Below are 13,865 nucleotides of genomic sequence, written 5' to 3' on the forward strand. Positions count from 1 at the left end.
GAGGCTCAAATGTGTAAATGTGGGATAACTAATATAGGACTATAAGGTAATTGAATTATGAAAATTACCTGATAAGATCTTTAATATGTAAGTAGCTATGATAGCTACATTAATCAAATGATTAGTCTGGCAATATATATCAATGGAACTGATATATCAGGTGGAACTGAGCTTCAAATCATGGCCTTCCTCCACAGCATTTCTCCTCAGTACATAAGAGTACAATTGGTTCATGATTATCTAAACCTTAAAAAAACAAGTTTATAATGGAAAGCACTTTTAATATTAAATAGCTCCCTGCCTAATTATAAGGAGCTTATCACAACGCCAACTTCATTTAATCCTTCGTTTGTTAAAAAAAAAAATCCACGCTTTGAATGGCAGTAAGTGAAGTGCAATTCTTTCATATCATTTTCTACAAACTAAGTTAACTTTAAGCAAAACAACTTCAATGACGATAAATGCATTTCATCATTTATTTAATGTTTAAGCTCTCGCACTAGATTTTTACAAGCTGGTGAACACTGACAATTATTTCTCCCACAGAACTATAACCACATGTTCCTGGACAGTATAAATATATGGTTGAGCTGACATTAATACACATCACCATTTTATCAGTCACATAATAAAACAAATTGTCAAGTATCCAAATATTAAGTTACACAGCTCAAAAGGCATATAAAATATTAAATGTCTGCTCAATTCATTAGCAGAAACCTTTTTTTTTCAAGAAAGGTTGGGAATCACACTTCAAACAAAAATAAGTTGGTAAACAACTTCAGATAAGTTTGAAAAAAAATTACAAGAATTTCCGAAATTTTATGATTAAGAATTGTTTTAGCTACAATAACAAAGTATTTCTACCTTTTAAAAAAATATTTACTAAATTAAAGCGCATATTCTACATGTTCTGCACAAGACAAAGGCAACATTTTACTAAAAATACTTAATAGCCCCCTCCCATTCCTTTTTCAGGCCCTCCCTGTAAGTTGCACCCCAAAGTGCAAACATTAAAATTAACTGTAAGGCTTTTTTGTCTGGAGACATTAAAGACATGTGCTTCTGTACAATGTAGATTTTCAAAATGGAGGTCTTCCATGACAGCACAAAATGAGATTTATAGAAAGACATTAAATAATCACTGATAAGAGTTGGTTAATTAAAAAAAAAATGAGGAAATCTGATGTATACTGGTATGAATGTGGAAGATGTAAACATACTGTGAGCAAATAACCTTATAGGCCCTACTTTCTATGTTTGAAATGATGGAAAGAATTAAACAAATAAGGTCCAGAGTTTTCATAGTTCCTGGGATTTTAGTTCGATATGATACTAAAAACAACAAGAATTGTGCTGGGTATTTTGGCACCTAGTCTTTCTAAATTTCTTACATACTGATAAGAATCTGGCATGGAAACAGATTTAAAGACATGAATGACTCCAAACTGCATGATTTCAGGAAAAGTCAATTGGTACAAATGATAAGCACATTGTAAATGCTGAACAGCAAGAATCCTTTGCTAAGTGTCCAAGTAGGTTGATCATAACCCAAACATAGAGGCTGCAATTCTGCCAGGCTTGTGGCCTGGTAAAACTGCGTTTCAACACTCCTATGGAAGCTTCATCAGACTTCACCAAGCCAACATGCTGGCTAACATGTATGACAAATCCCATCCTGTCTAGGTTCCACTTCCAATCAACGGCATCAGGCACCCAGTTTTATTGAATGCAACAGTTGTTTCTATGACCATTAGAGTCTTTGAAGCGCAGCCGCATTTTAGGACGATACTTTTCCAAATACAAAAGCTGCTTGCTGTTAAAAGCTCCACGCCGCTTTCTAGAAGGAAGAAAACAAAAGACAAATTAAAGCAAAGTCCCTCTATAATTAACATTTACTGTTCTATAGGAGGCAATCATCACCTTTCCTGTAGCAATTTATTTTTTGATTATTACACTGTTACTTGATGTAGAAATATGGATCAACATCCATGTGTAAATGGGAAAAGGGCCGTAAAAAGTTAATTTTCTAAATCTTTTTGAGAGGTAGTTATAAAATAGTCCAAACTTACGAATTCATTTATATGAAGTCCAAGAAAAGGCCAAACTAACTTATTGTAATAATGAGTCAAAAAGAGATTGCCCCTGGTGGTTGGGAAGAGGACTACAAACAGCATGAGGGCACTTTCTGAAATTATCAAAATATTCTGTATATTGCACTGAGTGGTTATTTTATTTGGCTATTACCATCCATTCATCTACCTCTGATGTGCATTTTAACTAACTATATCTCAATAAAGGGGCAGATAAACATGCAACATATTCAATCAAGAATTTAAACTAAAACAATAATTTACAGAATTATTACTGGATTAGAATCTTTGTAACATGAGTATCTACAAGGAATTCAAACAAGTAAGATATTCCCTGGTGGTAATACTATCTTAAAATTGAACGAAATGGTCAGACAGGCTCTTGGAAACAAATTGCTTTCCTAGTAATATATTTAAATCTGCTAACATTCAACAAGGAAATAAAAAGTGCAAACAGAAAGAATGTGTTAAATACATACTGTCTTATGAACTGTACTGCATCTTCGTATTTCATTCCACCTTCAATTAATGCTAGGGCGACAAGCACTGGAGCTCTGGTAAGGCAAGAATTACAGTAAATTATTTTTCAAAGTCAAATCCTGGAAAATTCAAAATACTCCCAACATTCCCCAATCCGATAGCACTATTATTTACCGTACTTCCTATGTTAATACCTATAGAAAATGTTGGACTTCATGTTAAAAATTAAAAAAGTATCAGTATTTTCATATCAAACCCAGGTTTTTAATCTATAACCAAAAAGACAACTATGTCCTTAACTAATACAAATATGTCTAGAAATTAAGACCTGTATTACTGGAGAGCAGTCCTGAAAAAATTTAAGGGAGAGGGTAAATCTTGACACATGTGGACAATATTTTCTAAATTCCAAGCAGTGAAAAATACTTTCCGCTTAAAGATCGTCTGGAAAAAATTGCTTTCTTTATTATCAATGAGACTGTGACACAAGTTTCACGCCAGCCTCCCCAGGGCCATGGTCTGAGCAGTGGGGGACGAGGGTGGTGGTAGAAATTTACAACTACGGACATGTGTATTTTGGCACTGCTGTGTAATGACTTCCTACTGAATCAGGATTCTCCAGGATCAAGAACCCTGCCACAAACTCACCATATGCAGTGCAAAAACACCTTAGAGACAATTCATGATCCTTTTCCCAATGAGCTCAGACAGTGATTCCCAATACTATGGATACAACCTAGAACACACAATTAAGTAATTCTGCCCCCATGTGCAAGTATAAATTTCAGCGATAGCATCTGTCAGTTCAAAATGTACTGGAACACATTATTGCTACACTCACCTATTTTAAAATTTAACTCAGTAAGTAACTTAACAAAGCAAATTGATTCACATACTGACAACTGTGTCTTTACAGGAGTCAAGATCAAGCTTTAACTAGAATGAAGACCAGTATCATTAAATGGGTTTAAGAAATTTTCTTACCTCCCAAGGCCTGCAACACAATGAACGGCAATACAACAACCAGGGTCTTCACGAAACTTAATTTTCACAAGACTTAACCAATCATCAACAATCTGGTTAGATGGTGGTGCGCCATCATCAAAAGGCCAATCCTAAGTCAAAAGAATACACATTTTAGACTTTTAATGTAATTGGTATAATAATTCTAAGATTCTAACACCCAAATGTTGCCAGAAGCATTTTCTTTTAACGTTCAAACAAGTGTTTTATGAAACCCCACTGTCAATGAAACGCAAATACATGCTGAGTCTTTAAAGATCTTTTATTGCTTCAAACCTCTGCTCAGTTTTCACCTTTATTTGGACCTTACGACAGTGTATACTTTTGCAACAACTTAAACAATTAAGCTTTCTGAAGCCAGTGGTTTATCTGAATAAACTTTGGCAGCACAGCACTGTGAACACATGGGAACCATTAAACACTTACGAGAACGTGGATGCCTTCTTTCTCCACAAGACTAGTGTCATAAGTTGCTTCACATACTCTTACTACTGTGGTAACTCCGTACTTCTTAAGTTCCTGGATAAAACATATGTAAAAAAGCATATGAAGTCTTCATAACCACGTCACCCTTGCTCACCATTTGTCATTTTGATCACCTCTCTAACAGGTTAACAGAAAATCATGTATGTTTAACACGGTCTTGTTAAGTCTTATTGTCACAAGTCTTGTTTTAAGTGACAATACTAAAAAAGCATTAAAAGGAAAGGGAATGTTAAACATCATATATTTTTAATAAATTTTATGTTAAAAAAGAAATCCCATGGCCCTTCATATACTGAAGTAGTTTATAGTCATGGTAACCTTGGCTAGATGAAGTTCTAACAAAAGAAGATCAGAAGCAACTCAGGAACAAAGGACCAAAGGAATCACTCATTACTATAAGACATCTGACTTGACTTATATGAACTCTTTAAACTTTTGCTCATTTGCAGTGCACAGTGCATAGTTCAGAGCCTTAAAAGTATGTTCAGAGAGTAAAATCTCAAAAATGTGGTGTGAAAACCCCACACCATTTAAGACTACAGGCTTTAAGACTCATAATGGGGCTTCTCTGGTGGCAAAGTGGTTGAGAATCTGCCTGCCGATGCAGGGGACACGGGTTCGTGCCCCGGTCTGGGGGGATCCCACACGCCATGGAGCGACTGGGCCTGTAAGCCATGGCCGCTGAGCCGGCGCTCCGCAACGGGAGAGGCCACAACAGTGAGAGGCCCACGTACCACAAGAAAAAATAATTAAAAAAAAAGACTCATAATGCATTATTACTAATTATAATTCTTCTGGCATTTAAAAAACATATAGACGACAATCAAAGATAAAAGTATTTCTATGATCTGGAATGCCTATTTGTTGTTTCTGATTATCTATAGATATTTATAAAATAAAATGTGTATGCATCCAAACAAATTATTCAGCATTACAATCCTTCCAAAAATAGAAATAGTAGATCAGTAGCTGATAATTGCATCCTAAGCATCAAAATGGGGCCAAGACATAAACTAATCCTGGTTTATAGGATCAGTCATTATGCTAATAAGCAAATATGTGAAAAACCCACAAGCAGAGCCTCCCTCTAACAAATTTCTAGTAAGATAAGAGCCATACTGTTATACTGTCCACATATACATTTAAATTAAGCAAACTGTAAGGTATGAAGAACTAGATATTAACTTACAAATCTAAACTAACTCAAGTACATGTCCTCCTCAAAATGTATAAAATAATTTACCTCTAACGTAGACACTGGTATTTCTGAGAGTTGGAACTGTAGTCATAACACCTCACAATTTCCAAAATATTTTGTTACATAAAAGGCTCCACTATTAAACTACAATCAGTTTAAGACATTAAAAAGCATCAAAACTTACCTCTATAAATTTGTTTAAGGTCGCATTAGTTGGATTGTGTGTAATAAGAAATCTCATGTTCTTGTAAGTGATTTCCACAGGAGCTGGGCGGTTCATTCGAGCCATGTTAATTTAGTTTAAAAACACTCAATAGGATTATGAAAGAATTTAAAAGGTTGAATACAGAAATGATGCAAAGAAACTGAGTCTACTTCAATATACTCCACTTGAAATTCTCAGTGCTTTTGAGTATGAAGTTGGGAGTAATGGGAAATGAAATGAACCTCCTGACAAGAAGCAGCAATTCTTCAATCCAGTAATACTGAGGCAAGAGAAAGGAAGTGCACTGAGGTTTACCCCATCCAGGTCAGAACTCTTGTAAAAAATGCTCTGTGGATTTCAATTCAACACTTCTGTGTCCAGGTTCACCACTCTTATGGGGGCTTCTTGGTGGAGTAGTAATGAATTTCTACAGTTCACTTGTCTGCATAGAGGTCGTGCTGTGCCTGGCAGTAATCTCCACTGCCCTTCAGAAACTCCATAAATGTGTGACCAAGAACACCACAGAACTGCTGTTTAAAAGAAAGAGAGAAAAAAAGTTGTTTTCAATTCAAAAGTAACATGTTATGCTTTGACGGTATTTAAGTGCACAACGATCTTTCCAAATCTGGGCCCAAGACATCTTTTACTTGAACCACAAAAATACAAGGGTGATTACAGATTAAATCAGTAAGCAAGGATTACTTTAAGTAAATACCCCTCACATCATTGTTACATTTTGTGAATATCCCTTACATACATTCTTCTATTAATTACTCCTTTTAAAACATGGCTACTTGCTTTACATTCTTTTAAATTATTATGTACAACTTTCTACATTTTTCCAACTACCAAAATATTTTTACGTATTACAAAAATTCAATATATTAGTCAATATATTCTTAAAAAGAAACGAAACTGGTTTTCAAAATGCTCTCATATATACTATTTCATTTGATTCTTAACAACCTGTTAACTTATCATTCCCCTTTAACAGATATTTCTCATCTGAGTCTCTGGAAGTTAATCAACTTGAAATCTAGTTTTCAACTTACGTGAAACGTAAGCGCGCGCGCACACACACACACACACACACACACACACATACACAGAATTCCCATTTATAACTATAAAAGACGTTCATAATTGTAATAGTCTTTTGTATTTTAAAGCCGAAATTTTAGTTATCCTGTCTTAAACTGAAATCTAATTGAAAGAAAAAGTAGAGAGAGGTGGTGGTGGGATGGTGTAAATTACCTTACATTTCTTTCACAGGTCTCAAAAGCAAGGCAAGTGCTACCACCAATTATATTTTCCCCAAGTTCCCCTTAAAGATCTAAATCAATTTTATGTTAGTATCAAATATTACATGAATATTCACAGGATATTTTCCTAATATATACATGAAAAACATTGATGTTGACGTTAGTCTTCTTCCAAGTAGTTTACAAGGAGCTTGTGTGGTTGGGAGTAAACAGAGGACTAAAAAAAAAAAATTAATAGCAGGTCAACAAGAGCACTGAGAGCCAGCCACTGCCCCAAACGCTTCACAGGTATTCTCATGGATAAATTACCAAATAAAATCTTTTGAAATCAAAAGATTCCCTTAGTTTACCATGCTAAAGTTTAAATTTAAGCATTAAAAAAGGCTTAAAACTACATTCAAACTACCTCATCTCATTTTCACTGAGTCCCGCGCTAGTTATAGTTTCTAAAAGAACACTGCTAAGTTTTGAAGTATAATTCATATGAAGATCTAGCCGATCACAGAAAACATTAAGTCAAAAACCCAGTTCATTTTTCTGTGAAAATAAAGGAACTAGCCTCAGGAATCATGTCTTAATAGGTGTCCCATAAGGAAGGTAACTTTCATTAATCCAAATTTGCTCAAACCCACCCTCAGTTCACCTACTTGTGAGCTGGGCTAAGAAAATTAGTGATTAAATTGCCACTGAGGACTTTGTTGTTAACAGTGTGACATCAGTAACTGGAAATAATTTCAATTATATATACTTTCCCTTCAAATCCTACACACTACTTCCTTACGATAAAAGGTGTATTCTGGCACCTTTCCAATGACAATGAATTAAAGTGATCTGCAAAGCTGTTAAGGTCACGGGCTCTTATCTCAATATTCTGATTTCCGGTACTACCCTTTTTCAACTGAAAGCCGATTTCTGAAGAGACAGCATTGCACACCACCGATTTACATACTGAACAGCTGAAATTCCTGTTACACCTGGGCTTTGGCCATATCCACCCCTTTCAAGGAAGCAGTTTCATGAGAAAGCAATACAGAAATAAGTCCTTTGGTGACCTGGTTATTTTTACTGAGTGGAGGCACCCAGTGGCTGGGGGGGACGGGGATGGGACAACGACGGGCAGACAGACGATGGATTTCCACAAGCGCAGAAATGACCACTAATACCTAACATCTTTCTCTTCTGCCCAAGACACTCCCCTATTCCCCACTTCTCTGCCCCAGGAAAGACTATCCATGATAGGAAGTCTGGAAATACCAAGGAATTGTTCCCCTCCCACTGCATATAACCTCAATAATACACACGGGGGCATGGGGGACCAATTTCTGTGCAGAAGGCTAAGCCGATCTGTCCTACTGCAGAGTCCGAGCAACACATCTCTGTTGTGTCCAACGGTTCGTTGGCGAGTCTGTTCCACATCTACTTGTGCTTTAGATAACGCACCCAGAAAAATGCATGTGTAAAATACTGCTCACTCCTGGGAATGATCTGGCTTTCTGGTCTCCAACTTTTCTACTGCCATCAAACAAAACTCATAAGAAAAGAGTAACAGGATGGGACTTCCCTGGCCGTCCAGGGCTTAGGACTCCTCGTTCTCACTGCCCAAGACCCGGATTCGATGCCTGCTCGGGGAACTAAGATCCCACAAAAGCGGCTCGGTGAGGCCAAAAAAAAAAAAAGAGAGAGAGAAAAAGAGACAGTACCAGGAAGCACAAAGCCCACGATGCCACCTACAGCGCAACAACCTCACACACTGGGAACGGTAGCAGGCTCCACGGGCACAAGCTCAGCCTCACAGCCGTGGGTGTGGCTCGCCACGGAGCCACAACCCAACAGAAGGCAAGCACACGGAGCACCAGGGGACACCCAGGCACAGCCCAAGAGCCCGCGATCGCAAGATGCCGCCGGCCCAGCCCGCCCCGGCGCAGGACAAGCCTGGACTCGCTCCCGCGGCCCGGGGAGGGGCGCGCCCCCCGCGGCGGCCGGCTTACCTGGCGAGGCCGCGCCGGCCCGGGTCACGGGTTCGCGCCGCGCCTTCAGTGCGGCGCCGAGGCCATTTTGTCCGAGCGCCGGTCCCGGCTGCGGAGCGCACGGTGGCCCACAGGCCCAGTCCCGCCGGTCCCGCGCCGGAGAGCCCGGCCCAGCCCACGCGCAGCCGCCTCTCCCTCCCGCCCGCCGGGGCTGGGGGCGCGCCCGCCGCAGTGACGCGCAGCCCGCGCCCCACCCGGGCCACGTCCCCGATCCCAGGGCCCCGCGGCAAACAAAGGGGCCTCGGGGCGCCGGCCGGGCCCGCAAGTCGCCCGGGCGAAGAAGCGGCCACAAAGTGGCTTCTGGGCCGCCGCGCCGCCGGGCCCCGCCCAGCGCCCCGGGCTCGGCCCTCGGCACCCGCCCGCCGCCAGGACGGCCGGGACTCGGGCCGGGACGCGGGCGGGCGCCGGGCTCCGAACAAAGGCGGCGGCGCGGGGCGCGGGTACTCACAGGAATATGTCTACTCATTGAAGATTGTGGCCTAATCATACAGCCGGTCCCGAGGCGGCGGCAGGGCAGGGGCGGCGGCGGTCGTCGCGGGGCGGAGGCGGCGGCGGAGACGGCTTCGCGGGCTGCGGCGACGGTGGCGGCGGCAGCGGCGGCGGCGGCGGCGGCGGCGGGGGTACCGGACTCGGTCTGCAGCGAACGGCTCCGAGAAGGGCGCGCAGCCTCACCGGCCCGCAGTCCAGGGGGCCAATACGCGCGCCGAGGCGCCCTTGCGTCACAAGCCCTCCTGTTTATAGCGCGCCTGACGTGCACTCCCCCACGGCCACCAATCGCAGCCGGGCCCCAGGTCGCGCGCCGACGAGCGGGGGCGGAGGCCCGCCCAGCGGACGTCACGGAGCGGCGGCGGCTGCCGGTGTGAACCGGTTGATGAATGGCGCCGCGCTGCAGTCGGAGCGCCACCCGGCGGGGGCGGGAAGTGGCGGAGGGGAGGGGGAAGGGCCGGGAGAGGGAGGAGGTGCTGCCCTTCCTCCTTAAAACCCCGAAGAGTGCGTGCGCTCTCGTCACCAGGCAAGGCCTGGAGTTGGCGTCGCCTGAAGACACAGTCCCCTCGGGGCCGGAACCGGGTCTCAGTCCCGGCCCTTCTAACTTCTGCCGTAGGTTAGACCGCGGTCGGCTTTGCCTGCGGTTTACCGTGGCACCTGCGCCTTGCGATCCCCGTCGTCAAATAAATGTTTTCTGTGGCCCTACGGCTGCCGGGCGACGACCCCTGGGGTGCCTGGGCCCCCGGGCCCGGACCGCGCGAGCGCAGGTGCGGGCACGTTGGAGCGGGGAGGTCTTATTTCGGCGAACATCCAGCGGAAGGCGGGAGAGCATCGCGAGGAGCGGCCAGAGCGCTCTGCCGCCCGCGGGCTCTCTTAGGCACGCCTTCGTGCTCTGCACGCGGGCAGCTGCGGCAGGCTCGAGCGTGGCATTGCGGAATCCCACGCATCCTCTGTGCTGCGGCTCCCTGGATGCGTTGCCACGGGTGAGGGAAGGTTAGGCAGCGTTTTAAAAATTGTAAGAGCCTTCGACTTGGTCAAGGACCGATGGAACTCTTTGCGTCCAAGCTGGAGCTTTTCCTTTTTGTTCCGTTTCAGAACCGTCCCACTGTCTTTCGTAATGTAGGCCCTTAACAAGTAAAGCTTATCACTGTTGTTCTGTGTTACACAAGGGCAACTCTGTCATTTCTAGTCTGAAAACTCTTTCTCTTCTGCTCTCTGGAAGGAGTAAACAGGAGTTTTACCTGCTCTGAAGAACTCGGCTTTCTACTAACACTGAGGCCTTTTGTTTGCTGTTTTCACTGAGCATAGGTTGGAGAGGGCTTTAGGGATCACATTGTTTCCTTGGTCAGTGTACTGCAGCATCTTAGGATTTATTAGAACTTCTGCTTAGAGATGGGAACTCTTGAATCCATGTAAGTCAAGGAAAACTAAAGAGCTTGAGAAATATATGATGCCCCTTCACTACATAAAAGTTTAAAACTTTGATATGGCAAAAGGCTGTTGACAAAGTTAAAATATTTAATGGCCCGTTGGGAGAAAATTTTGGCGACGTATCATGGGAACAGTTAACACCATAATAAATAAAATGCTTGACCCACATCTACAATAGTGTAGTTTAAAAAAACCCATGTTCAGTCAGCTGCTTTCATGCCAAAAGTTTGTCAGCACAGTGATGCTAGTTGGAAGAGTGAAAGGAAATCTTTTCAAAAAATGAGTTTGGCGGGACGAGATATAAGTTCAGCTAAGCAGAGCCAAATCAGTATTAGCCAGTGTTCTTGTAGAACTTGAGATACAAGCTGTGAGTCTTGTGAGCCAGATCCCGTAATGGTCATAAGCAGTGCTGACATGAAATATCCAGTGAGCTGTTGCTCATCAAGCTCTCAAAGCTGGGCTCAAACTCCCAAGTGGGCCAATCAGCTTCGGGGGGGGGGGGGGGAGGGAGGGGGCGGCTCTTAGCCTCTCAGATGAGGTACCACCTTGCTCTACTTGGAGAAGACAGTCAAGGATGAAAAACTAGATAGAACTTTTGCTATTAAGAGGAAGGACACACTTTAAACAAGATATAAACGTGGTCTTGCTGACCAGCCCACTGAATTCTCTCAGGGTTGTCATGGGCCTGCCACTCCAGCAGCTGCCGTGTTTATATGTGTGTCACGTGGTATTGTGGTTCACTGCTGAGCGTGTATGCCCTGTGGAGCCCAATAGTTTTAAGCTGCTGCTGCTTAGAAAACAGTGGTCCATCCCATCACTGGTTAGGAGGCTCCTGGGGTCAGAGGACTCACTAACCTCTATAGATCTGCACTTGGAGCATCAGCACCTGAAATTGTTGAAGCAGAGGGTTCAGACTGAGCCAACAAGCTTGCAAATCGTGGTCCAGACATCCAGAAGTAAGGAAACACTTCTGAAAAGGCAATGCTCCAGAAAGAAGCCCTAAAACGGAAGACTTCTTTTCCAGCTAAACAAAATGCCCAGATCGCAGTTAACTTTTCTCAGCAAAACATGTGTCCTTGAGTTCATCATGGTAGGCAGGACTTTTCATTAGCATATTCAAAATTCAAAAGCCAACAGGCTTTTGAACAGTTGGGAGGTAAAGGAGACTGTAAGAGCATTATGAGGAAAATCCTTACAGAAGATGAAGCACTGCAGGAGACTACAAATCAGCGAAAACTGATGAAGAGCAGAGAAGTCTTTATAGGATGGCAGATCTAGTAAACATTGAATGATTCCACTTATACCAGACATGTAAGAGGAATGGAGGATTTCAAACCTTTCTATCTTCTCAGACTTATTAGGGCCATGAAGGGTAGGTTGAGACCATGAGGAAGTCTGATAAAAACAATAAAGCAAGAGTATTACCACTGCAGTGATGGAAAGATCAAATGTGACAATAACAACCCAGAAAAGAAATACTAGATTGCAAGGTATAATGATGTGCCAGGTGTACTAAATAGAGGCAAATACCCCAGTGGGTGTTTGGATACTAGTGGGGAGGGTTGTCTTAAGTGCAGTATAGCCCCAAACTTAAAAAAGTGTCCTAAAAACTCAGGGATACAACCATGGCTACTATCAACATTGTAACAGTTTATTTTCCTTTTGCTGTTATATAGAAGACTTTTATATCTAAAATGATTCTTCTTGTATGATTTGTTAAAAAAAAGTTTAAAATGGAGGGCTTCCCTGGTGGCACAGTGGTTGAGAATCTGCCTGCCAATGCAGGGGACACGGGTTCGAGCCCTGGTCTGGGAGGATCCCACATGCCGTGGAGCAACTAAGCCCGTGCTCCACAACTACTGAGCTTGCGTGCCACAGCTACTGAGCCCACGTGCCACAAATACTGAAGCCCGCATGCCTAGAGCCCGCACACCACAACGAAGAGTAGCCCCCTCTCGCCACAACTAGAGGAAGCCCGCATGCGGCAACAAAGACCCAACGCAGCCAAACATAAAGTTTTAAAAAATGTTTCAAATGGAGAGTATACTTAAATTTTTGTGAACATATAATTTTCAAGTGTGTGAATGTTGTTTAAAACTAAAGCATGCTCTATGTTAAAAAATGACTTAGTTTTCTTTCCCTAAGTTACTGATTTAAAGTTTTATCATCTTTTTTAATAGCCACATATTTTTGTGTACTTATTACTTTTTAACTGAGGTATATAATTGACATATAACATTATATTAGCTTCAGGTGTCTGACATAATGATTCGACATTTGTGTGTTTCACAAATAATCACCACAGTAAGCCTCGCTAACATCTGTTCCCATAGGGAAGTACCATTTTTTTCCTTGGGAAAAGGATATCAATTCACCCTTGTGATGAATAATAAAAATCAAGCAGCAGTGCTACATCATCATTTCTATGTGAATTTTAGACACAGAAATCTCCAACAAGCAATTAAGCTTGTTACAAGCCAGTCAAAGTCCATAGGCCAATCAGTACCTGTACTTGGGCTATTGTGTTTTGACTCAGTCAGACATAGAAACTGTCAGTCACCTACCCGGTGGGTGGTAAAGATGTAAATATCTTGAGATAAAAGAATCCTGTTGGATCAGAAATAAACATTTTATTAAGTCATCAAACCCAATCATTAGAGGTAATCTTTCTCTGTAATACTGACTTAAGGCAGTTTTCGAAAAACCTTTTAAAAAACTATTTTAAGAAACAATTCTCTTTAGTAAGTCTCTGTTATGTCCATTTTCTGTCCCTTTACTTTTCATGTCTAAGTTTAATCAACTTGAATACAAACCCCAAAATTGCTTAGGTAAGTCTTCAAGTCAGATGAAATTGTGTTTTCACATTAGAAACCCTGCCACTGAATATAGTGAGTATTTACTTCTGTGGAGGTTCAGCGTGCATATTATGATGTGACAGACAGATTCATCAAAAGAATATTTCTATTTGCATGCTGGTAGGAACTGTTTCCTTGGGATGCTGAGTAAAGGACTTATTATGAACCTCTAATACTTCATAGCATTTTCATAGCATGCCATTTTGATGACTGATTCACTTACTGGTACCCGGAGGAATATAGTTTCAGCAAATTCTTATTTTTAGTGAACTTGGAAAAATTTCTTTTGCTGTTCTAAAGTCTGAATAAAAATCATTTG

At 42.1% G+C, this 13,865-nt stretch overlaps 2 protein-coding genes across 3 annotated transcripts; both read right to left on the reverse strand.

Moving 5' to 3' along the window:
- Positions 1-462: 462 nt before the first annotated feature.
- PTP4A1 (protein tyrosine phosphatase 4A1) lies at positions 463-5,569 on the reverse strand. 2 transcript variants are annotated; one of them, XM_059083176.2, is made up of 5 exons: positions 5,465-5,569; positions 4,023-4,115; positions 3,558-3,688; positions 2,573-2,647; positions 463-1,836 (listed from the first exon to the last, which is right to left on the reverse strand). In XM_059083176.2, the coding sequence occupies exons 1-5, from the start codon at positions 5,567-5,569 to the stop codon at positions 1,683-1,685; spliced, it is 558 nt and encodes a 185-aa protein (XP_058939159.1). In that variant the 3' UTR covers positions 463-1,682. The 2 variants fall into 2 exon arrangements, with proteins under 2 accessions (XP_058939159.1, XP_058939158.1); XM_059083175.2 differs by having other exon boundaries at positions 463-1,840.
- Positions 5,464-9,306, reverse strand: LOC131767784 (uncharacterized). The gene is made up of 2 exons (XM_059083178.2): positions 9,223-9,306; positions 5,464-6,015 (listed from the first exon to the last, which is right to left on the reverse strand). The coding sequence occupies exons 1-2, from the start codon at positions 9,259-9,261 to the stop codon at positions 5,920-5,922; spliced, it is 135 nt and encodes a 44-aa protein (XP_058939161.1). The 5' UTR covers positions 9,262-9,306; the 3' UTR covers positions 5,464-5,919.
- Positions 9,307-13,865: the final 4,559 nt, after the last annotated feature.

This window comes from Kogia breviceps, chromosome 13 (assembly GCF_026419965.1).
Source record: "Kogia breviceps isolate mKogBre1 chromosome 13, mKogBre1 haplotype 1, whole genome shotgun sequence".
Taxonomy (NCBI): domain Eukaryota; kingdom Metazoa; phylum Chordata; class Mammalia; order Artiodactyla; family Physeteridae; genus Kogia; species Kogia breviceps.

What these genes read in the sequence shown, in the direction of transcription:
- PTP4A1 (XM_059083176.2), bottom strand. Translation starts at nt 5,569, where the DNA reads ATGGCTCGAATGAACCGCCCAGCTCCTGTGGAAATCACTTACAAGAAC. An exon ending in AAGAAGGCATCCACGTTCTC is followed by an intron (nt 3,689 to 4,022) that starts GTAAGTGTTTAA and finishes CTTTTGACTTAG; the next exon opens with GATTGGCCTTTTGATGATGG. An exon ending in TGTGTTGCAGGCCTTGGGAG is followed by an intron (nt 2,648 to 3,557) that starts GTAAGAAAATTT and finishes TTGCCTTACCAG; the next exon opens with AGCTCCAGTGCTTGTCGCCC.
- LOC131767784 (XM_059083178.2), bottom strand. Translation starts at nt 9,261, where the DNA reads ATGATTAGGCCACAATCTTCAATGAGTAGACATATTCCT. An exon ending in CAATGAGTAGACATATTCCT is followed by an intron (nt 6,016 to 9,222) that starts GTGAGTACCCGC and finishes TCTTTTAAACAG; the next exon opens with CAGTTCTGTGGTGTTCTTGG.